Source organism: Onychostoma macrolepis, chromosome 08 (genome assembly GCF_012432095.1).
Source record: "Onychostoma macrolepis isolate SWU-2019 chromosome 08, ASM1243209v1, whole genome shotgun sequence".
Classification (NCBI taxonomy): Eukaryota; Metazoa; Chordata; class Actinopteri; order Cypriniformes; family Cyprinidae; genus Onychostoma; species Onychostoma macrolepis.
Genome location: NC_081162.1, coordinates 11,315,523 through 11,341,907, shown reverse-complemented (window position 1 = coordinate 11,341,907; position 26,385 = coordinate 11,315,523). Strand labels below are relative to the sequence as shown.

At 37.9% G+C, this 26,385-nt stretch overlaps 1 protein-coding gene across 2 annotated transcripts in view; it reads right to left on the bottom strand.

Annotated features, from left to right (window-relative positions):
• Positions 1–8,842: 8,842 nt before the first annotated feature.
• The window catches only part of ralgps1 (Ral GEF with PH domain and SH3 binding motif 1), a 98,535-nt gene continuing 80,992 nt past the window's right edge, over positions 8,843–26,385 (bottom strand). For both annotated transcript variants that reach the window (XM_058784522.1, XM_058784523.1), the window contains 12 exons: positions 22,878–23,015; positions 22,647–22,740; positions 18,873–18,940; positions 15,985–16,111; positions 14,800–14,954; positions 14,383–14,431; positions 14,065–14,145; positions 13,757–13,862; positions 12,660–12,752; positions 12,259–12,364; positions 11,004–11,095; positions 8,843–10,914 (listed from right to left, as the gene is read on the bottom strand). In XM_058784522.1, the coding sequence (XP_058640505.1) occupies positions 10,885–10,914; positions 11,004–11,095; positions 12,259–12,364; positions 12,660–12,752; positions 13,757–13,862; positions 14,065–14,145; positions 14,383–14,431; positions 14,800–14,954; positions 15,985–16,111; positions 18,873–18,940; positions 22,647–22,740; positions 22,878–23,015 (1,139 nt within the window). In that variant the 3' untranslated portion in view covers positions 8,843–10,884. The remainder of the gene's footprint in view (positions 10,915–11,003; positions 11,096–12,258; positions 12,365–12,659; positions 12,753–13,756; positions 13,863–14,064; positions 14,146–14,382; positions 14,432–14,799; positions 14,955–15,984; positions 16,112–18,872; positions 18,941–22,646; positions 22,741–22,877; positions 23,016–26,385) is intronic.

The window sequence follows — 26,385 nt, the reverse complement described above, 5'->3', positions numbered from 1 at the left end:
GTTTTCAACATTCAACCCGTTCTTTTTCATCAGTATTATTTGTGATTTAAATTTTGTGAACAGGAATTCCTTTGTTCCTGCGCTTTCGCTTTCACTTTCAAATTCGCAATCTTGGTGTCACGTTTTACAAGAAAAGATAATTGTCTGTTTTGCTTACATCTAGGCTATACACCTTGCACTTTTTAAAACTAAAACAAAAGATGGATTCATTGTTATTCTTAATTAAAAAGCACAACAACAACAACAACAAAAAGTAGGCTAACAAACGAGCTTGCATAACATTTATTAACAAAAACGAATAAGAGGAGGCATGGCATAGGATACATCGCATGTATTATATACCGACTAATAAATTACAGAATGTTTAGCAACAGGCACGGCGCAAAAGAAAAAAAAAAAAAATCTGTTAATACACTATTTGCATGTTATTTTATAACAACTCATTCAATTTCACACATTTTATGCAATTGATGTAACAAAAAAACAGTTCAGAAAACAGAATGACAATCAAACAGACTGGGGAAAACTAGGTCAAACCAAAAACATAGCGCAACAGAACAGAGCACATGTTCTCATATACGACAGAGCTTGTTTATTTATTTTTTTTACTGGAAGAGGCACTGAAAATCATTGGGATGGCTGGTAATGGAGACTCGTGCAGTCTGAATTGGAATCCTACTAGTGTTACTTAAATCACAATGTTGGTCAAGTTATCACCAAGACAGTAAATACAAGACATGTTAGTATTTTAGGACCCAGGTTTTTCTTTTTCTTCTTCCAAAATAGCACAACATGACTTGTTGCTTTTGCTCCAGTATTTCACTTGCGTTTGTTCACAGCAGGTTACAGCTGTTTAAGACATCTGGCTTTAATCAAAATCTGTATAGGCAGTGTTTTCAACATAATCTTAAAACTACTCCTCAATTTGCAAACAAATACACTGAGATAAAATACGTTTTGTTATACTTTGTAAAAATGTTCTGACTCTCTTGACTTGTTCAATTGAACTCTCTTACCTTGATCTAAAACAACATATCTGTTCAAAATTCCATTCCATTTTAGCTGAGATGATATTTCTCAAAATACATTTTAATATCAACTTTTATATTCATTTAAATCACATTTATGCATTTGGCAGACACTGGCAGCAACTTGGTATACAAGGTATACAGTACATTTACTTACAGTAATACTGTACCGTTAACACAATTTATGCCTTTTTAATTCCTGTAAAAAGTGAGAAATGTCAGAACTATTATTTTTGATGTAAAAGATATTAAGTTATTGAATGAAATCTGGATTGGGCTTTCTGATTTTGCCAATCCTGGACCAGCAAGTCTTAAACCGGGCCATGCACAGGCTCCCGTTCAAGATGCTGACGAACAGGCGCATATCAAATGCATCCAGCCCCAGGATTGGTTTGCAGCGATCGACCTGAAGGACGCTTACTTTCTTGTTTCGATCCTTCCGCGACACAGACCGTTCCTACAGTTTGTGTTCGAGGGTCGGGCATGGCAGTACAGGGTCCTCCACTTCGGGCTGTCCCTGTCCCTCCCGTGTTTTCGCGAAGGCACGGAGGGCGCCCTTGCCCCGCTACGGGAAGTGGGCATCAGGATCCTCAACTATCTCGAGCATGGCCCGCGTGCGAGAACAGTTCTGTGATCACAGGGACCCAGTGCTTCAGCACTCAGCCAGTTGGGGCTTCAGGTCAACTGGGAAAAGAGAAAGCTCTCCCTCGTGCAGAGAAACTCTTTTCTCAGTATGGAGTTAGACTCGGTGAGTGTGGTGGCGCGTCTCACCAACGAGCGTGCCCAGTCCGTGCTGAACTGCCTGAGTTCCTTCAGAGGCAGGACGGTGGTACCACTGAAACCCTTTTCAGAGGCTCCTGGGGCATATGGCATCCGCAGCCGCAGTCACGCCGCTCGGGTTGCTTCATATGAGACCACTTCAGCACTGGTTGCACTCCCGAGACACGAGGTGGGCATGGCGTCGCGGTACACTTCGTGTGAACATCACACAGGAGTGTTGCCGTTCCTTCAGCCCCTGGACGGACCTTGCCTTTCTACGGGCCGGGGTGCCCCTAGAACTGGCATGCCTCCAGTACGGGTTGGGGCGCTACAAGCAACAGGCAGGCAGCCTCGGGGCCCTGCACTGGGCCTCGACTGCTTTGGCACATCAACTGCCTAGAGTTGTTGGCAGTGCATCTGGCCTTGCGGCAGTTTCGGCCACTGCTGCTCGGCAAGCACGTGTTGGTCCGTACGGACAACACTGCGACTGTCTCGTACATCAACCGGTTGGGAGGTGTACGATCACGTCGCATGTCACAGCTCGCCCGCCATCTCCTCCTCTGGAGTCAGACGCGGCTCAAGTCACTGCGTGCTGTCCATATTCCGGGGGAGCTCAATCGTGCGGCCGACGCGCTCTCACGACAGCTCACGTTCCTCGGAGAATGGCGACTCTATCCCGAGACGATCCGGCTGATCTGGAGTCGATTCGGGGAAGCTCAGGTAGACCTGTTTGCTTCCCGCGAGTCCTCCCACTGCCAGCTGTATTACTCCCTGACCGAGGCCCCCCTCGGCATGGACGCACTGGCACACAGCTGGCCTCTGGCTCTACGCAAGTATGCGTTTCCCCCAGTGAGCCTGCTTGCACAGACACTGTGCAAGGTCAGGGAAGACGAGGAGCAGGTCCTGCTGGTCACGCCATACTGGCCCGCCCGGACCTGGTTTCCTGAACTCATACTCCTTGCGACAGCTCTTCCCTGGCGCATTCCTCTGAGGAAGGACCTCCTTTCTCAGGGACTTGGCACCATATGGCACCCGCATCCAGATCTGTGGAACCTCCACGTGTGACTCCTGGACGGGACGCGGCAGACTTGAGCGGTCTCCCACGGACTGTGGTAGAGACCATCACTCAGGCTAGAGCTCCTTCAACAAGGCAAGCCTATGCACTGAAGTGGAGTCTGTTTGCGAACTGGTGTTCTTCTCGCCGAGAAGACCCCCGAAGATGCACGATTGGAGTAGTACTTTCTTTCCTGCAAGAAAGGTTGGACCGTAGGCTGTCACCCTCCACCTTGAAGGTGTATGTGGCTGCTATTGCGGCCCATCACAATGCAGTGGAAGGCCGGTCCCTGGGAAAGCACGATCTCATCGTGAGGTTCCTGAGGGGTGCCAGGAGGTTGAATCCTCCTAGGCCACCCCTGATGCCCCCCTGGGATCTCTCTATTGTCCTGGCTGGGCTTCAGAGGGGTCCCTTTGAGCCGCTGGACTCAGTTGAGCTTAAGTTCCTGTCTGCTAAGACAGCGCTCCTGACCGCGCTCACTTCCATCAAGAGGGTCGGGGACCTCCAAGCATTTTCGGTGAGCGAAGAGTGCCTTGTGTTCGAGCCGGTCTACTCTCACGTTGTCCTGAGACCCCGGCCTGGATACGTGCCTAAGGTTCCCACCACGCCCTTCCGCGATCAGGTGGTGAACCTGCAAGCACTGCCCTCAGAGGAGGCAGATCCAGCCTTGGCGTTGCTGTGTCCCGTAGGAGCGTTGCGCATATACGTGGACCGCACCCAGAGCTTTAGAAGCTCTTTGTCTGCCACGGAGGTCAGCAGAAAGGGAAGGCTGTCTCCAAGCAGAGGTTGGACCACTGGATAGTGGATGCCATCGCCTTGGCGTACCAATCCCAAGGCGAGCCGTGCCCCCTGGGGGTGAGGGCTCACTCCACACGGAGTGTTGCCTTGGCCTATGTGTTGGCGCACGGCGCCTCTCTGGCGGACATCTGTAGAGCTGCGGGCTGGGCGGCACCGAATACCTTCGCGAGATTTTACAATCTTCGCGTCGAGCCAGTTTCTTCCCGCGTGTTGGGTAACAGGTAAGTGGCGGGAAGAGCTGGCCGGTGTCACGCTTGCTGCGCCATTCCCCCTCACCCGGGGATACGAGCACCATTTTTCTCCTCCAGTTCAGTTCCCCGGACGGCGAACCCTGGTGGAGTTCCTTCAGCACCCCCGGCAGTCAGACTGGGCGGAGCAGTCTGACGCCAGGCCCAGTACTTGTGTTAGCTCGCCCGGGTCTCCGGTCAGCCCCTGTACTGGGCTAGGTGTCCGTATGGCTTGATTCCCTTCGGGTAATCCCATATGTGTATTATACCACGGTAAGGTTTCCCTCATGGTAAACCCGTGTCTTCCCTTTGACAGAGCCTCTGTCAGGCCCCGTTGGCAGCTCTCCTCCCTACCCCTAGGTAGGTTCTGCCCCAGGGTCCAGTCGTATGTAGTACTGCCCCAGGCCTGGGTCAGTCCATATCAGTGTCTCCACATGTTACCTCCCTTCGGGCAGGATGTGGCCTCCGTAGCGCCCTTCTCTGGAAGGCTCGCTTCCCAGTCGTTACTGCCAAGCTGTAACAACAAATAGGAAAGACTTGAAGCTATCTATCATTGAAGGTCGATTTCCCTTCCGACGTCTGTGGGAAAAGGAACAGCGGCTTGGCTATCTCCAGCAGTGATGTACTCAGTGGTCCCTGCGGGCACCAAGGTTAGCGAATTTGCGCTGGGGCGATTGCGACCTTTCGCATGGCATTTGTCTGTCACGCGCTCGCTTGTCAGCATCTGCATGCCACAAGGTTGTGACGGGGGTTCAGGTTGTGGCGCTTTCCATAAGACCCCTATGTCGTCACGACATAACTCGTAGTGACCGACAGATAGGGAACGTCTCGGTTACGTACGTAACCCTCGTTCCCTGATGGAGGGAATGGAGACGTTATGTCCCCATGCCACAATCTTGAACCATCGCTGGTTGCCAGGGACTCGTTCTCGGCTCCTCAGCGTAAAACCTAATGAGTGGATGCACCTGCCGCCTATTTATACCCGTGTGCATGGGGAGTGGCGCAGGTATGCAAAATCCACTAGCCAATATTCATTGGCGTTTTCTCTTAAGTCAGAGATGATTGGGGCTCCCAAGTAAATCCCCTATGTCGTCACAACATAACGTCTCCGTTCCCTCCATCAGGGAACGAGGGTTACGTACATAACAGAGACGTTTCCGATCGATAAATCCAGCACCCTCAGGTGGTCTGTCGGGTTTCATTTGTAGACGGTCCAGATTTATTGCTAAGACTTTTACTTTTTAAAAGAATTGATCTGATTTATGTTTGCTTCACTAGGCTATTTTCAAATTTAACTTCACAAACGCGCACATTTTACTATTATATCCGTACGTCGTAAAGATAACATTGTGGGTGGGACTAACAGAAACGGACGAATCATCATTTTGACAAGCATATGATGCACCTATAGGAAGAGGGAAAACAACCTGTAATTGACCATGAAAACAAGCGTTTAATATTGTTAATGAATAAAGTTACAGTGAAATTAGACATCGTTTAATAAATTACATCCATTTGGAAAATTACAAACTTCTTATTGGGTGGGCCACAGATGAAAGTGCTATGCGACTGCCCTTTTAACTTTAAGCAACCCAACAAGTTAAACCAACCAGTGCTGTGATAATCTGTTTTTCTGACAAAATAATGGAAAATTTGAGGGGTCTTGGGGAAACAAGTTTGTCATCAAATACTTGTGAACAGGAAAAAGATTTAAACAGAATGATTTATATAAAGACCTCATGATCTTCCTCCCCACCATAAAAAGTACTATTCAATCATATCTTGTTGACACATGCTACTTGTTATTTTTTTTTTTTTTTTGGTATGTGTTCATATTTGAGCACAGTTATTAAAGGAATAGTTCACCCAAAAATGAAAATTCTGTTATTAATTTCTCATCCTCATGTCGTTCCAAACCCATAAGACCGCTCATCTTCGGAACACAAATTAAGATATTTTTGATGAAATCCAAGAGTTCTCTGACCCTCCATAGACAGCAAGGGTACTACCACGATCACCACGAGGGCACCAAGTGATTAGATAATAAGGAGACCTTTAAAATATTTTTCATGTTTTGTATATATTATTTTGCTGGAAGAGATACAGATGCATAGAAAATGAACAGTTAATGATACAATATATACAGAGAGAATATCAAATATATGCATGCATATAAAGAAATGCGATTGGGTCAGGTCACAGTGTATTTGCCCCCTCCCCCAGTCAGAGTCGAGCATAGTTGGCAGCACCAATTTGGCGGTTGTGCGAAACGTAAATTTAAAAAAAAAGAGGAAATATCATGACACATAGCCAGGGCTATACAGTGCGACTGAAAAGTATTGCCTGCGACTATCAAAAAATATTTAGGAGCACCTGTGCGACTAACCCGATCAGCATAGGCTATTTGTGTTTGCGCTGAGGGAAGCGTCAAAGATTTCTACTTGCGTGTTTGTGCAGCGGTGAGTAGCTATCGCAGACATATGTTGATTCCTTGAATGCAATGTTAATCAGAATCCACTCACTGCTCAAAATACTTTTGTTCATTGCCGAGTTATGCAAGCTCACAAATCCTCTCCATAACAAACAAAGCGTAGACGGTGTAAATAAGAGATTCGTTGTGCAGTGTAGAGAGCTTGATTGATTATAATGGAGCTTTGAGATTGCGATGAACTGAAGTGAGTGACAGCTTTTAAAGATTGTTAAGGAGTTTGTAAATGTGATATTACAACAGTTCAATGAACAATAAGTTAATATAAAGTGATGCACATTGTATGACTTTAACAATATTTTGCTCTATTTAATCAAGGAAAATAGTTTCAAACAGTCACAGCTGAGCCGCTGCGCATCTCCATTCAAACACAGCAGTGTTTCATTTATGAATGAACCTGCGTTTTTAAATTAATCTAGCGAGTCAGTGATTCAATTACCCATTCATAAAGACTATCCCTGCTTCCCAATGTGCATACTATCCACAATATCTGCCCTAAATAGTATTGGAAATTACTAATATCACATAGAATTTAGGATGGATATGCACATTGGAACGCAGGCAGTCACTTGCTTCGTTCCTGAATGAATCAGCCGTTCAAACCAATCAGTTGAATGAATGATTCAGTGAAAAAAATCAGTGACTTGCCGCCACCTACTGGCAGTTTTATTTTTGTTTAAAGTGTGATTTCAGTTATTTAAATCATTTCAATCAAACAATAGTTCTATATTCAAAAGTTTATATTTAAAACACTATCTCAACATTATGAAATTAAAACATCAGACATACAGAAAATGTCTGTAAATTTACCTACATGCCACTTTTGTGTTCTTCGGTGGCAACTTTGTAGTGGAAACTAATTTTGTTAATATTGATTTCTTTTGATTAATAATGTATTCTTAATATTCTACCTGTTATTATTCTATTTTTTTTATTATTAGAAATTTTGGAAAAATATAATTTTATTGAATTTGACAATGACATAGCCTACCTTTAATAATATTAAGGGGAAAAAATGGCATTACAAAAAATGGGGGGGCACTTCAAATGTGGTCACCCTAGGGCATTACACTGTGTTAATCCGGGCCTCTGAGGGTGAGCAATTAATGGTAGAATTTTCATTTTTGAGTGAGCTATCCCTTTAAACTGAGAAAACAGAAGCATTAGGACACGAGTACTTTATTTTATAATCAGTGTCACTGATCTATCATTTGACCTCCATCTTGACTACCATGACTTGACTCCCATGAATACGTGAGCCATATATAAATTATGAATAATCAAGAACTGCATTTAAATTGGTGTTTTAAACATTAGCATATTAAGTAACAAATCTTTTAATTTGTTACTTAAAATATTTTAAATGTTTTTCAATAAAATTGTCATACCGAAGTTTAAAAAATTGGATACTGTAACATCATACATCAGTTTCTGTTAGAATACATGCATTCCTACCGAGATATTTCTATCATTCAATAATGACAAACCATGGTTTACAAGGAAACTCAAACTGCTTCATCATGCCAGAGAGGATGCTTACAGACGTGAGCACAAAATCTTGAATAACCAGTTTGAAAAACCCAGTCAGTTTTGTACAGTCTGTGTCCAGCAAACACCCTAAACCCAAACTCATCTTCTGGAATGCTGTGGAATGGAAACATCAATAGAAGATGATGGTTGCCCAGTCTTAGCACCCTCGAAGGTCTGACCATGAGTAAAGGTCTGACCAAAGGTATGCACCTGCCCAAAAGCTGCATGGGGAAGAAAAAAAGTTCTTACAGTTAAAACAAACAAATTACATTCACTTGGTAAGACGTAGGCTGCATCTGAAAGAGTGTACTCCCTGAGGGGACTTCTTTTGAATAAGTATAGTTGAAGGTGATCCAGGCATAATACATTCACCATGTTGCCATTATCAAATTACCTAAGGTGTCAGTATCTCTTCTCTGCCAACTGCTCTCCCGTGGCATCATGGGATAGAAAAGAGTCCACTGGATATACACTTGAGGATCTTCCCGGTAGCAGTAGGTCATCTGGGTACTTTTACCTATTTTAAGAATACTGTAAATTCAGACATATAAACATGCTGTCGCCTAGTATGTAGTAGGGAATTTTGCATATTTTTTCTTGTTTCAAAACTACATTTACTAAGTTCTTAGGTGAAATGGAATTTTTCAGAATGGATTAAATATAGTACAAGAGTAAAATGTGTTCAGATGAAATGAGAATGTATTTGAATGTAATGTGATTCTGATTTGTAAAAAGGCAATGCTCTTTGAATGCATTAATAAATGATAAATAAATAATAATAAAAAATATTTACAGACAAAACTACCCTGAGACGAGAATTTACAGGAACTACGAAGTAAATAACCAAAGATATATGACCGACAAATATGACACATGCAGAAAGTTCAATAGATATTAAAGGAAATATGTCATATAGCGTGCAAGTGTGAAATAAGTCAAACCATATTGATTTTTTTCATTAGGCATATATTTCCATAAAGACAAAACACCAAACACAAAAGTATTGAGTTAGTAAAAGGTCTAGGCTCATTATAGACCATATAAAGATTCAGTGACTTCACATTGTGAGAAACGAACAGTACATCCAAACTCAGTCATTAGCAGAGGACAGAAATATATGTGAACTTCCAGATGATATGGTAATCATAACCCCCAAAAAAGAAAGAATAAAGAGGTAGCTACCATACTTGCTGATAACATTAGTGCAGATGTGCTATCTAATCACAGCTGAAATGGTTGCTTGTGTGACGCAAAATCGAACAAAATCTGTGTGAGCAGCATTCCATCTATCATCTTTATATGTTGTAGTCTTGTGGTTAGCCAATGGTACTTTTTAAAGATTCAAAGCCTGATCCAATTTTTCAATGATAACAGATTCACAGCTTTTCCTAGAGTAGTTCCTGTACATGCCTCAATAGTGTGCACGCATGTATACCGATACTGAAGTGACACAAAAAACCTGTTAGTCCAAAACATCCATGCATGTTCTGCAGAATTTACAGAAAATCTCCATTTGCAATTTGCAATATACAATGCATTCTACACTTCACATTTAGTGCCTTAATATCAACTTTTGAGGAAGAATAAGTCTCATTCCTACACCTTATAAAAATTTGTGACTGTGCAAAATACTAGACTTTGCGAAGTACTTTACAATTTTTACAGACCCTTTGATGTATTCCATTTAAATAAAGAAAGAAATAATAACAAAAATAATACTACACTGAAGTATTAGAGGTGAATACTGAACATCCACTAAAACGTTGTATTTTTTTTCCAGTGAATATATTATACATGGCTCTAACCAAAAGACAGCCGCTTCCCTTCACATTCTCCTGAAACTTCATTTACATGTACATTTTACAACAGTATCTCAATAAAACCTAATCAGTATCCATAACCGTTTACCTTTTGGGTCCTGCCCACTTTATGATGTCAAGACATACAATCAGACATCACTCATATTTTGTTCATACGCAAATACACTACACAACATGTTCTGAGTTGAGAACTACACCACATTAACATTGGCACTTATTTCCAGATACCGTGTGACATTACATGTTTAATAATCCAAATTTGCCATTTAAATGCCATTATTGTGTCAATGTGCAATTAATTCCCTTTATGTAACAAATTTCCCTTTATACAGTGCACTTTTTTGGCTCCTCCTCTTATGAAGTGCTGTCATAAATGTTTTATGCATGCTCATTGTCAAGGGATTTAATGCTTTCATTTTTGCTCTCTAACGTCTAACATGAATTGAACATAATTCTAGGAGATTTAACAATACAAAGGTCAGAATTTTGGCACTTAATCACATGAAGACATCTACTGGACAATGTTATTTTATACACGTCATTTACAACATATTTCACATGTACCTTTAGGTAAAACTAACAATAAGGTTTCAATTTGTTAACATCAGTTATATATCATTGTATAAATTAATTATAAATAATTAATAAACAAACATTAACTTAGATGGATAAATGCTATAAAATGGCTTAATGTTTTCATAAATTCATTATCTTCCAACCAACTTCAAACTTGTTTCCAGCTGAAATATGAGTCCTCTATCCACGATATTATGGATTATGAACTAGTATTTTGGCTAGAAGCGGCACCCATTCACTAAAGAGGATGCATTGCTGAGCAAGTTATGTGATACTATTGTTTCCAAATCTGTTCCGATGAAGAAACAAACTCATCTACTGTACATCTTGGATGGCCTGAGGGTGGCTATATTTTCATTTATCCCTTTAACTCATTTTAACAAATTGAACCTTATTGTAAAGTGTTCCCACTAAACTGAAGACGCATCAAGTCCATCCTCTCTCAGTACAGCTGTGTCTACAACGTCTGAATGAATTTTGGACTTTTTCAACAGATACAGCTGCCACATTTCCAACTACTGTATGTTAGGTCCAAAATGCCGCCCAAATGTCTTCCTCCATTAGGTTTATTCCCTTCATCGGTATTCCACTTCCCAAAAAGCAGCTATTCAAAGGACATGAGGTTTGCTGGTATCTGTGGAAAACAATGTGACATTCCTACATATCCCTGTTAATTACACACATTTATTTTATTTGAGAATTTTTGTTCCAGGATAAACTTACCTGTGGTCTTGTACTCCTGCACGCCTCGGCTAAATGTCTGTGCCAGATAATTGCAGAGAAACGTGATCCAGTCTGGAACTTGTAAACATTACCTGAACCACAGATTAAAACAAATGAACTTGCATGGGTTTATTCAAATTAAGTTGTGACATTGGAAATCTGCCGTTTATAAAGCCAAAAAAGAATTTGCTGAATCAAATCTATGTAGCCATAACTCATTTTTTATGTCAAATATTTTCATGTTTAAACAAACCATCTGGACTTGGTCTTCCTTCAGTAGAGAGATCATTTGCATACTTATCAAGGTCTACGTGAAGATAATGCTGTTATGTTGCTACATGAAAACAGTGCTCACACATCAAGATAATGCTGAACGTTTTTCTCTTCATTTAGCCTAAATGGCAAACAAGTTGAATGACAAAACAAAAAACACAAAAGCTTTTGGGTTGTACAACAAAAACAAAAAAACATGAGCATCATGATCACTTTTAGATGACCTTTCACAATGTTCCAGTTTTCTTTCATTCCTGAAACCACCAGCATTGAAGAATTTATTTGCTACCTGCCTGCTGCTTACAATGCCATACTAAGTGAAAGTACTCCAAAAGTTTATGATTCAGACATTCAATCTGGGAGTGGCATGCCATTTCAGTGACAGTTGGTGACAGTTTTAAATGCCATCCAATTAATACAAGCTTTTCTGATTGCGAAACAAATGTTTGTTTTGAATTGAAACATGGTACCACTTTTCAATAAGGTTTACATTAGTAAACATGAACTAAGAATGAACAATACTTCTACACCACTTATTAATCTTAGTCAATGTTAATTTCAGCATTTACTAATGCATTATTAAAATCACGAGTTGTGCTTGTTAACATTAGTTAATGCACTGTGAACTAACATGAACAAACAATGGACAACTGTATTTTCATTAACTAACATTAACAAAGATCAATAAATAGTGTAATACATGCATCGTTCATCATTAGATCATGTTAGTTAATACATTAACTAATGTTAAAAATGACACCTTATTGTAAAGTGTTACTTGAAACATTAATGGATCTTTATGGAAAAATAGAAAGCACAAAAGCATTTTATGTCAAACATTTGTATGTCATATGCAGCAAATGAATGAAAAATAGCCATAAACATTGTTTTGTAGCTATTCTCTCACAGCATGAAACAGTTTATATTTTAAGTCATATACTTTATATGTTCATGCATGAGTTGTAGACACGAAAAACAATACCTCTTTCAGGATCAGTAAGCTGGAAAATGTTTGGATGTTCAGGGTTGTCCGGCAGAACCACCATCCAACCTGTGAGCGTGATTTTTTTACATGGCCTGGATTTATACTTAAGACAAAAAAGCCACAATTACAAAGAGGTTAGGACAAGAAGTTAAATAAACTTCATTTAAGTTTGAAATCGAAACAATACTGGAATTTCCCTTAACAGCATAAATGATCTAAATGACAAGTTCTTAAAGCTGAATAATTAAATGGTTTTAATTAGCATAATAATAGGCAACACTTTTTATTTGTATTATTCGACCAATTAAAGTCTGAATAGCTTAGATGGCACTTCATAAGTAAAAAAAAAAAAAAAAAAAGTTCTCACATTGAATTGAGAGCATAATTAAATCACTTACATGTCTTCGCTCATTTGCTCTTAGAGCTTTAGAACCAAAATAGATGAGAATGGAGCCAGACAGGACAATCCAGTAGCGCTTCCAGGATGAGAGCTGATGTGAAGAAAATAAAATAAAAGTGCAAATCAGCAGAAGAGACAGACTAAGTTCTCTTCTCTAAAAACTCAAACAGACATGACTATTTTATGGACTGTATATCCATCTTTATATATTAATTAACTATCAACTGGGGCAGTCAGACTGAAATTTAGACCTGCAACAATGAAGACCTGGCCAAGACAGGCAGCAATACAAATGATTTTGGACGCCATTCTCTGTCATCAGTAACGCATGGATACATATTGTACATTTATTTAAGCTTTGATTTGAATGGAAACAGCGTATTCATGTGTTACTGATGACAGAGAATAGCGTACGCACTTTGCGTCCATCGGATGCTCTCCAAAATGGCGCTACGCTGACACAGAGAGGAGACGAATTGTTGAATAAACGTTATTTTTATTTTCTTTGCATACAAAAACTATTCTCGTCGCTTCATAAAATTCAGATTGAACCACTGATGGCAGATGGACTATTTTGGCGATGTTTTTAATACTTTTCTGTACCTCGACAGTGTAATTTACTTGGCAGTCAATGGGACAGTGACAAGCCTCATATATCTTAAATTGTGTTCCGAGGACAAACTAAGCTTTTACGGGTTTGGAACGACATGGGGGTAAGTGATTAATGACAAAATTTTCATTTCGGGGTGGAGTATCCCTTTAACTATGCAAACTTAAACTTGTTTTGATAAGCTACTCATCAAACTTGCATGTTTGATGAGGTCAAAATCTCTACAATTCACACTAAAGAATAGTAGGTAAAAGCCTCAAACAAACCACAAACATATCTAGATAAAATCTACAATACATTTCACGTTTATACTGACAATAAACTTAACTTTATACAAATGAGTGATATACAAACACATCAAAGTCATATCTAATCTAATAAATTCATCCAAGTTAACCTATTGATCATAAGCGGGCTACAGGGTAAAAATACTGGGTCATGTTTAACATTTGAAATTTTACATGTAAATTTGACTGCACACTTACAGTGGGTTTTTTACCCTCCTTCATCAGTGTCTTTCTTCGCAGGGGCCCTTCAATGGTTATACTGCTCAGAGAACTGCATTCATAGCTGGAAACTGCCCCTGGGGTGCTGGGGAAGCAAGAAAATCATTTTTTTCCCTCAGGTCATATAAAACACTGAGATCAGTCCTGCAGCAGAACAACTCAAGTATGTGATGAAGATATGTATAGAGTAAATCAAGAAGGAAACAAAGATAAGAAGATCAAAATATATGTTTAAAAAAGATATTAACTTCAGTTTTTAGGGACACAGGTAACAGCTATGTTCCTACCTATAAATATAACTTCTACTTCTGGGAGAGTTACAGATTGGGACTCGCCAGTTTGGACCAAGTGTCGCGTACATACGTCCTCTGAAAGTGGTCAGGAAGAGGAATGTGTTTTTCATTTGTATTAAGAAAACAAATGCATCACAAATAAATAAGAAACATGTTAACAGCTGAGATTCTGAACATAGCTAGTACTGCAAATGTTGTGATTTCAGAATGTGTATATATACAGACCTAAAAGCAGAAAGACAAAACAGAAATATAATAAATGCACTTCATTTTCTATTCCAATTTATAATCATGATGCATAATTTGCCTTACCTCTCAACTGTATTCGATAATTCATCACTAAAAGAGCTCTCTCTACTGCCTGCAGACAGACACAAAAAATATGAAGGTCAGGATAAAACAAAACCATTTCTTTCTCTTAAAATAAACGAATGAAAGTTGGTGGCAGAAATATTCCATGGTGAAGATGTCAAGTCTATTTAGAAACAAATCAATGTGGTGTTCGCGAAAGACAATAACCCGCTGTAATATCAAAAGCTTGAACACTACTGCCATCTAGTGGTGAAAAATCATAAATACAAACACAGCTCCAACGCAGCAGTCATATTTTAAGGTGGTAAGAGAGAACACCTTTAAATTAGGACACAGATATCCTAACACATTAATCTTGTGTTAGTGGGACAAAGACTGAGATATGAGTGTGTGTACAATAGGAATAAACTGTAGTACCAAGCGAGATGCCGTTGGTAAATACTGAATCGTGTGTGTGGTTTCTGACAGGACTGTGAGACTCTAAGAAGCTGTCGTCCAGTAAGTGTCGAGCCTTTTCTTTTGCAGGGAATGTCGCACTTTTACTCTCCACCACACCAAACTGGCACATCATACTGAGAAGAGATGACAGAATTGAAACACAAAGACAGTCAGTCAGATTAGGCACCGTGTTCCCTTGTGAAAAAGAAGTGCACTTAGTTGCATTGAATATGTACTTGTAGTGTACTTCAGATGTTGAAAGTATATTTCTACTTGCAGATAATATAATATTAATGAAATAGGCCTTTTAAGATTACCTAAAGAGAGTACACTTTCACTTCACACAAAGTGTACTTTGTAATAATATAAAATTAAAAGATTTACCTTAAAGTACATTTTAAATCATTATGCTTTTGTCATTCTTTAACGTATACTTATTTTGATGTGTTGACTAGCATACTAAAGCACATGTTTGATATTACATTTGAAGTTAATATATTTTAAAAGCACTAAATTGCAACATCATTATTACAACAACTGTGTAATTACAAATATATTTAAATGACTTACAATTTATTCACTCTCAAGTCGTTCCAAACCTGTATGACTTTACGTAGATCATAAAAGAAGATATTTTAAATAATATTGGTCTCCAAACAGCTGCTGGATCCCATTGAATTCCACGGTATGGACAAAAATACTATGGAAGTCAATGGGGACCAGCAGCTGTTTGGTTACATTATTCAAAATATTTTCTTTTGTGTTCAGCAAAAGAAAGAAATTCATACAGGTTTGAAATACCCAGAGGATGAGTAAATGATGACAATTTTCATTCTTGGGTGAACTATCCCTTTAACCATGTTTCAGAGATAATTGAAATAATTATGAAAATATAAAAAGATGTACTTAGGTCCAACTTAAGTGGGTCAATAAAGCACAATACAGTTCAGCTAATTGCATTTAATATAAATTTAAACTATAAAACATACATTTTTATTTCATTGCTATTAATTTGTTCAGTTCAAACTGTATACTATATAGTATATTACATGTATACTATTTTTGTAATAAGCACTCGTTTTAAACATATGATAAAGTGTACTTTTTCGCAGTTATGTGTGTTGTGACGGGTGAACTTTTCTCATAATGCAGTGTGATACCTACTTATTCCCCAGACTGTGGCTCTTCCTGTGCCGGGCAGGAGGTGGTGTTGGAAGGTGGGCAACCACTGATGTATCAGGACAGGTTGGTCGTCTGTTATACCGCACTGAGACAGACTCCTCTGAGGGTCCTGTACACACAAATAAATAAATACCGTAAATACAGTACACAAACTCAAATACTTATTGTCATAGATCTCATTGCTTACTGAAACAGTTATATGTAGACCGAAGCTGCATCCGTAAACCCCATTCCTGTGCTGTTGAAACCTAACAAGCATAAAATGCTTACTAGCACCTATTAAAGCTGTATGTGGGTAATTAGCAAAGCTCTGGCTTCCAGAAGGCTAACATTTGAAAACAGTCCCATAGTTCCACAGCAGAAAGTTTCATTGTGTCAAAGAGGATGGCTCAGTTTCTCAACCTAGCCACAGTATTACCGGCCCGGTAAACAAGAATACCACTCTAAAGTAGCAAAACAATAAGTGGACAGCCAGCGAAAATGTTCCCTGCAGTCATGTTTATAGGCCTTTTCCACTGTAAAATCAAGCCAAAGGGGATGTGTGGCAATGCTGGAAATGGCTTTGGATTATTATTAGGAGTATGTTAATTATGACATTCCCCACTGTCTTTTATAGTAGGTTAATAAGTCTCATAATGGGTAAGAAGAGCCCTTACCTAAATGAAAACAGACTTTGTTCCCAACTAACACTAACAATCGGAAGTGACTAGCTCTAAGAGATGCCTGTAAATATTGCAACATAACACTAGATATCTGGGCCAAGAAAACATCTAGTTTAGTGCCCAACAGAGACTTTACAAGAGTGTCAATAGAAAATAATACCAGCACAAATATCTTATGAAATATACCAAAGGAAGTTTACACATTCAACAGCAATGTTTATTAATAGAAGATCATAATTCAATTTATATGATGGATATGATTACTGTGGCAACCTCAAAATATTCTATTTTAATCCAATTTTAATATTTTATCAATTTGTCATTAGTATTCAAATGAATGTGAAATGAAATTAAGTGATCTGCATAATCAGACCAAATGTAATCTAAGTGGGTGATATCTCAAATTAATTTTTCAAATATTAGCAATTATAGTATGTGATGCATTGATTTTACTGGGGTCCTGATTACCCTGTCAGGGGCTATTTTATGATCAGCTGACTCTACATTTGGCCTTATTAAAATGAGCTAAGATATATGATCAAAAATGCATAAATGTGATAAATGCACAAATGATTAAATAATCATCTGATGCTACTGTATCCTGTTTCACATGGTTTTAGTACACAAAATAAAATAAAATAGTAAAATAAAGTAAAATAAAATATGGCAAATATTAGAATAAAATATCTCCCAAAGAATATCTTAAATTGCATGCTTAGTTTTAGAGACACTGTCACGTTATATACTGTAACAAAAAAAGCAAGTGAAGGAGGATTTTATGTAAAACAATCCCAATTAATTAAACTTAACATCCCTGATTTAAAAAAAAAAAAAAAGGTCACACTTTATTATAGGATTAGGGGTGTAGAATATGGTCATGCAGAATGTGTGCTTTAGAAGTACTAATAAACAGTCAATATGTCAAAAATAGGCATGCTAATAAGCAACTAGTTAATAGTGAGAATTTTGGTCCTTATACTAAAGTTTTAACAAAAAAAATATACCTTCATTTTCATAATGCTTTATGATTCTATAAGAAAGACCAATGATGTCATTGTACAACTTACACATAAAAACTGCAGTCATAAAATAAATAAATTAAATAAGAACAGATTCTTTCCATAACCAATTTCCAGTTAGATGTCTCCATGAGTTTGTCCAGTTCTGCCACAGCTGTTACAACCATAAAATGCTCAAAGCAGTTCAATTTCCCACTCCACCATCTGATAGTCAGAAATAGGAAACATCCTAATTGCTCAGCCTCTTATGAGAGGAACTGACATACACCATGAACTCATTCAAATTCTCCATTAACCTCAGATGCTTGTCTTGAGGAACAAGGACCAAACACACTTTTAAAACCTATTTCTACTCTATACTGTGCCGACGTTCATCCATAAGTCTGTCCATTTCTGTCATTAGTGCATAAAACTGAAAACTACTCTTGCATAATGGATGTTAAAATGTGCCATTCCTGTTAATGTTAGCTAGGACATTTATTACTTATTTGAAATTTACTGCACAAATTAACCAAGTTACAGTAATAAAATAATAAATTTTTTAATAAAGTAGTAAAAATGTGTATTTGCAAGGCAGAGATATATTTTACTCACTCCACATGAATTTTTACACACAAATTGTGTTTTTATATTTTGGATGTTTATGTCTACTTTGAAAGAACCACGGCTTCAATGTTTGTGAGAGAAAGGCTTAAGCTTATGCATTTTAAGTCAACAGTTAACTTTAACCTACAAAGTTCTTTCTGAAAGTTACCAAAGACCACAATTATTCCAGAAAGACGGCTCCTCCAGAGCCACTCTACTGACAGCAGGTGGTTTTTATCTGCCAGTCTGAGAAGAATAAGCTCATGGAATAATCGAAGAATAGACGCTCTGTTTAAACAAGCGTCTGAGGGGCTGATCCACATCACCCTGAAAATGCTAGGTTACAGGGGTCTCACTCTTCCATTGCCCCTCCAACTTTCACATCTGCAGAATCTCTCTAACCATCAATGACTTCCAGACATAATGCAGTCCATGCAGCACCTCCCCAGTCAGGTACAGCTGAGGTACTTTAGCTGAATTACTGATGATCCTCCATCTTTCCACTGGCAATCAAAACTCAGAAAAAAAGAGCAGAGAGTTAACCACTTCCAGGAGGAGTTTTTGAGAAAAGTAAACTGAAAGGATGAAGGGATAAAGACTTTACCTCCAAGGTCTTCTTTGGAGGATACCAGACGAGGCGAGCTGTTCCCAGGCTCAATCTTCAATGACAGTCTGTGCAAAAGAGTTGTGACAGGGTTTTAGTCAATAAAATATCATATTAAGACATCACAATTTTTGACAACATGGTTTAAACTTAGTAAGTTTCTCTCACAGTCACAGTATTCATCTGTATTTCATTATGTTTATACATAGAGTTGAACAATTGTGCTTGAAAAGGACACTTATGGGAAAAGATAATACTGATCTTTTTACAGAAAGAGTATAGATTTTGGAACAAAGCACAAAAACAACTGTAAAATGACGTAGTGTCGTGAAAGTTGGTTAATTAAGGTTAGCATTTGCTAGTTAGGCTGTGATTTTCCATTTTGTACCGAGCTTCACCCCATAACATTCCCCAAAACATTTTAAAACTGGGTAATGTGTGTGTGTGCACAAATATTAGGTTGTGTAGTTCATATAGCCGCGAATCCTCTGCATACCCAAGCCATTTTAGAGAACGAGTTCACCAACTGGCTTATATTAACACTACTATAAATGTACTATTAATCAAATGAAAAAAGTGTAAATGCATATTTTCAAGTTTTCTCAAGCCAAGCAAATTTCGATTGCAACATATTTCAATTTGACATCTTACACTTTTTGTCATAGACAAAGTAACAGAGTAACACATACTTGAGCACATAAATCAAGGCAAAAATCATGAGGTATTTAATTGTTCTATTTGTTTTCCCCATGCTTGACAAATCTTGCATGTATGATGTGTGTGTGTATTAGAAATACAGGAAAACTGCAATATTGTGAAATAATAGTACTATAGTATAGTATTATAATAGTAATATAAAATACCTGTTTTTTATTGTAATATATTTTAAACTGTAATTTATCCGTGATGGCACAGCTGAATTTTCCACATTTCCAGAAATTATTCTAAAATACTGATTAAATATATTTGAAATATTTCTCATAATAATCAATGTCTTAAACAGTTGTGCTTCTTAATATTTTTTGATACATTTTTAGGATTCTTTGACTCATAGAAAGTAAATTAATAAATACATACATGCATACATATAGTCATAACATGTCACACAAGTATTTACTGGCGGATAAGGCTCAATAACGCATCATTTTTTAAAAAGTAGGGCTGTCATTAAAATTTTTTATTAATTAATTACATTGTGTCTATTGCAAATTAAATTTGGCTGTGAAATTACCCACAAAAGATCATTTAAAGCCATTATTGTGTTAAATGAGAAAGTATCAAGAAGACATTACAAATTTGTGTTTAAAATATAACACAATATTAACTTATTTACTGAACTGTTGTATAAAATCACATTTGTACTCGTGATATTCGGACATAAACTGCACTCATGTGATATTGCTCTTGCTGCTCGTGTGATATTGCTTAACACATGATGGGCATTTTTTGCCACAATATCTTGAATTAATGGAAGTTTTGCCTGCATCATATTTGTCAACAGTCAACTATATGAAATGTAAGATGATGTACAGGTCTGGGGACGGAGTCAGTGCGTTAATTGAGTTATAATATTTTTTCATAACTAATTAATTAAGTTAACGCGTTAAACCGATAGACCTAAAAAATAAAAAAATAGGCATAAATGGCACTGTTTTCTGAAAACGACCTCTCTATTTTAGCCCAGCTCCACAGAGCTCTCTGTAACAGCGGTACCAGATGGCAGGACATGCTGTAAGCATGGGCTAAGGATTTTAAGACTGTGACCCTGGATCGCTGAGGTTTTCCAACCCCACAGACTGCCAGACAATGATGTCATTCCCCCAAACACAACCATTATACTGCAGCCCCATCCATTCCACCAAACCAATCCTCCTCTGGCGGCCATGCATCCTTTGGTGTTGTCAGAAAGTGCCTGAGACAATTTCACATGGAGCCCAGTCACTGTCTGAATGTCTAAATATGAGCACTTAATAATATGGTCCAATGAATACACTTTCATAAATAGTAACTTTGTTGGGCTGTTGAGTTGTCTTTTGTTCAATATTTTATTTTAGTGATTTTTTAACTAGACACACTATATTAAAACAACTGAAGTTCAAGAACCAGATCAAATAATTACAAACATCTTTATTTACACCATGACCGAATAGCTTCCGCTTGATACGCACTACATCTTCATGACATGTTTTTCATTATGGTACAGACTCTATGTAAACGTTTATCTCTACATGGCCTAGATTCACTTGAGAAGTTTCACCTGATACTGAAGTAAACCAGGCGAGTAATTTTTTAACAAAGCATGGAAAAGATGTGTGAATTATGTCACTGTGCCAAAAAGGTGCCTTTCTTTATTTTCTCATATGGAGACGTGTTTGAAAGCTTTACCAGAGCAACAGCTTTAACTCATTACTGTCGCCAGTCAAAATGGGGAAAATTACACCAAGGCAAAATAATCCAGCTTTCCTAAAATGAAACAACTCAAATTCGTGATATATATCACAGTCTATACTGAGTTTCAGTCTTTAATCAGATTAGAATAAAAATAATCACACTTTCTTTCACGCGACACTGAAAAAATAAGATATCTGCATTCCCCCTTAAAATGGTGATTTTGGCCTGTTACATTTCAGAGGTCATGATCTTCTTAAATGTATCCAACTATTAAAATAATACTTTGATAATATAATAATTTGATATAAAAAGCATAAAGAAATGGATTATAGGTTGTGACACATGGGAAGCTTAACCAATCGATATGCATATTGTGTAAGTTATTGTACAATATGCATATATAAACCTAATTTAGGGAAAACATAAATTTGTCAGGAATTACAAACCAACACTTGGTGCCAAAACAGCAGTTTAAATTACTGTAGGTCAAATTATTTTTTATAAAATTATAAAAAAGTGTCTTCAACACTTCAACTTGAAAGAGCCACCTAACTGAAAATTAACTTTGACATTTCCACATGGAAACAGTGGAAATATGGGGATCCAGATTTTTGCAGTTCCTGATGTTGCGTTTATAAGTGTCTAGACGGCAAGAAATTGGACCGCAATAAAACCACCTGCCTTTTCTGCGAAACAGACAGACAGGACCACACAGTAGGAGTGAAGAAAGCTCCGGAGGAAACAGGGAAAATTCATTTAATAATGATGAAATCATCAATGCTATGCTTGTCTTTGTAGAGGCAGAAAGCCACATGTATGCATAATACATAACATGTGCAGCATGTAACATTGAAGCATTTCAAAAATAATACTTTTAAAATTCTGTTTTCGAAATCTCATTCATAACACTCGTTTGTCATACTTCACCACATGTGTATAGCACAATTTTTCAGAAAACCATATTATATAAGACTGCACTAGGAAAATACATTATGGGCTTCACATGTTTATGAAGCCTGAGGTAAAGGAAATAGGGATTATATTGTAGCATAAAGTCATCCCAAGCTGGTGCAGCTGTGGCCGGTAAATTAGGTGTTTGGTTGGCCTGTGGGCCATGCAGCCAAACCAAGAAGACATAAAGTCCACAGACAGCACATGTTTTAATAAATAGTACAGGCAGCTGTGCAAAATGAAGTGTTAAAACCAGGGAGGGTCTCGATTTACGGGGGTCTTACAGATGTGGGTAGTTTAAAGCGAAAGCTGGCATAGACGTTTATGAAATGCAATAAATTGCAGGGCAGAACGCAAAGCTAAAATCACCCAAAACAATCAGTTCAGCTAAATAAAGGCTACTGAGCATTACAATGTGTTTGGGTAACTTACGTGTAATTGTCATCCTCCACAAACTTTTGGAGCTCCTCGATGTAGCGCACTGACATCAAATACTTCTGCACGTGTGGTAACATGACTAAATGATCTGTGGGGCGAAGAAACGTGAAGATGCCATTTCAATTCTCACATCAATACACTGTGTGCAGGTTTATCATTTAGATTTCCTTTTTGTACATGTACATAATCAAATGAAAATTAATGTGGTTTCTGAAAGCAACTTACCGTAGTTACAGGACACCTGTAGATCGGAGATGATGCGCAGTAGATTGTTCATCTGATTGGTTCTTTGCTCAGTCTCGATGATGCTGTCAGAAGCAGGGTAGGCGGAGTCAATGTAGGTCATATCAAACAGGTAAATTCCTAATGCAAACAGAGAAGAAAAGTGTTTATAGACACAGGTAGATAGGGAGATCATTTCATAATTAAAATTTGAACACAAAAGGTGAAGCTTTAAATACTTTTCAGGTCGCTTTTAAGCTTCAAAATTATGCAAAAGCACAAACAAAGGAAAAATAGTATCATAGTCAATACAGCTTGTGCACAACATTCCAAGACGTCTGAATACATATGATACAAATTTAGTTCATTATTCCTCTCCAGTAATCTGTAAGTTTAATCAGTGAGTTGAAGAAGATCAAAAGACCTGAAAATTGTTCAGAAATATTGTGCATGAGTCATATGGGCATTTATGACATTTCAATGGTGCTGTTTTACCAGTTTGGAAACACTTTAGATTAGGGGACACTAGGGATGTAACGATTCACTCAACTCACGATTCGATTCGATTTGCGATTTTGATTTCACGATTCGATTCGATTCACGATTCATGATTTTTTTTAAAGAAAATGAGATTTAAGACAAATTATAAATTAAATATGTTCTTTTATTATTGCTTGGACAAAATGCTGCACGTTTCTTTGTGAAATTGAAATATAACACTATAATAATATACTAATATAGCACTTGCATATTATTGCTCTTTTGTTGGTTTTGATTGCTTCTATTGTCCTCATTTGTAAGTCACTTTGGATAAAAGCGTCTGCTAAATAACAAAATGTAAATATAATGTAAATGTAAATAACAACTAAACTGAAATTTTAAAACAAGCCCCAAATCAAATAAAATAAGTAACATAAATAAAAGAAATCTCTTCATAAAAACTAAATAAGGCTTTGTCTGTGCTCTTTCCATTTAAAATTAGAGGCAACCACTGCATTTTAATCATGATCCAAACAAAGATGCTGCATACATGCAGCAGGAGCAGTTTTTAACCTAAATTAGACTGTATAACTTCGAAATTTGAAGCAAAAACAGAATGGTATGACTTCAGTTTTGTGAAATTATACATAGAAACAGCAGACGAGCTGAATGAGACGCAGATTCACTCTCTGCCAGCAGGTGGCGCTTTAAGCGTTTCCTTGGTTTCCGCTGTAAACAAAGCAGCGCTGCACTTATGAACTTTAATATGCATTATACAGAGGCAAGATGAGAAGAAAAATACCATCTAAACTTTTCTAAAGACAGTAAGTTCCCCTCAGACATGCATTCATATAAACTACCCTAATTGAATCGCGATTTGTTTCGCATCTCAACCGATTTGAATCGTCACATATTTGAATCGATTTTCAACCGGCTCGCGGTTAATCGTTACATCCCTAGGGGACACTATTCACTATTAACTAGTTGCTAATTAACTTGCATATTACTGGCATATTGGCTGTTTATTAGTACTTATAAAGCACATATTAATACCTTATTCTGCATGACCATATTCTAGACCCCTTAATCCTAAACATAACCACTATAGCAACTACCTTATGTACTATCAATAAGCAGCATACTATGACTTTATTGAGGTAAAATGCTTAGTTGATAGCGAATGTGTGTTCACCAATCTAAAGTGCTACCATCTTTTTGAAGTTTGACAGCTTCAGTCTTCATTTACGCTGCTGTTCAAAAGCTTGGGGTCGGTAAGAAAGACTTTTACATTGTTACAAGATTTCTATTTTAAATAAATGATGTTATTGTGGTGGCCAAAATTATTAGAACACTAGTATTTTCACCAGCTAAAAAATGGTTTTAAGTCACTTATTTTTTTATTTTTGCTGTAGTGTGTCAATAGGAAATAGCGGTTTACATTTCAAAACATTAATTTTGCCATTAATTGTAATAATCCAGTGAGATTTTTGTTTGAGATCTGATCTGATCATCATCCAGTCTGTCTGGAATGACATGAAGAAGCAGAACAAACTGAGACAGACTAAATTCAGAAGAACTGTGGCAACGTCTCCACGATGCTTCAAGAAACCTACCTGAGAAGCTACAGTACTGTTAAAGGTTTTAGGTACTTGTGTAAAAATGCTGTAAAATGAGGATGCTGTCAAAAATAGATTTTCTTTATCAATTAAGTTCTATTAACTAAATTAACTCAGCATTTGGTGTGAGCATCCTTTGCGTTTAAAGCAGCTTTTGCCCTAGGTGCACTTTCGCATAGTTTTTCAGGGAGCTTTGCAGGTAGGTGTCTTGAAGCATCTTGGAGACGTTGCCACAGTTGTTCTAGATCTAGAAAATCCAGCGTTGCCATCACGTGATTACGGTTATTTAAAATTGTAATATGTTTAACTGTATTTTCAGCATAAGAATTTTTTCGATCATCAGAAAAATCTTACCAGCCCCAAACATTTGAATTGTACCACATATCAGTTATTCTTCAAAATATCACCATTCATGTTCCATTGAAGACAGAAAGTCATATGGGTTGGAAACAACATGAGCAAATTATTTTTTTCAGGCGAACCATCCCTTAAAATGCATATACAAAAAACATCAAAAGTGAAAAATGAACAAAATCCATATACAGCTCTCCACAAACTCATTTATCACTTTCAAACAGATGTCCTACAGTAATTTGAGGCATACTGTATTACACATATGGGCCCTGAACTCTATCTGTGTTGTGAATCTTCAAGGCTTTCCACTTTAGTGGCCCCTCACCCCACTTTTACAACATTTTCACAGATAGTTCAGAGAGAACTCTCTCCAGGATTCTCATGCAACACTGGTCATTGTCAGGCGACAGGGACACAACTAAACGGCATGCAGTGTCTGGCCTGAAAACGGAGGCCTGGAGCTACTGCCTGAAGGCTCTTGCTTGCTTGCTTGTTAGAGTTCTGTTTCCTTTACAGGATTCACAGAGCAGCTTGCTAATCAGCAGGTAGAGGTTACGAGTCTGTTAATGAATGCAATTAGTCAATAGCTGAAGAGCTAAGATGTGATTTACACAGGCAAGGGGATGTATCTGCTTTCTCATGCCATGCCTAAAGACTTAACTAGTACTAAATTACAGGAAGGTGAGGATGTACACTCTCTGTGAGTGAAGCAAGTGGAATATGTTACATCTGTTGTTAAACTGACTGGCTGAAAAGTGAATCTGTGCAACTAAAAACCTTCAGTAGCTACATAACTGCTCTGCCACTCCATTGTTAAACCAGATGCCACACTTGTACAACATGGTCAATGTTCCGCTCAAGTGGTCAGGAGTGGATAGTCTTGACACCTGGTTCTGTGCTGGAATAAACAGCCCTCATTATTCAGATCTGATGTGTATTATCACCTCTTTCTGATGACTGAATTACATTTTTATGAGTTTGTCATTAGCATGATTAGCACTCTATTTCAGTTGAAAAAATACAGGGTAAATGGAATTCTATTACTGGAATACATCACCATC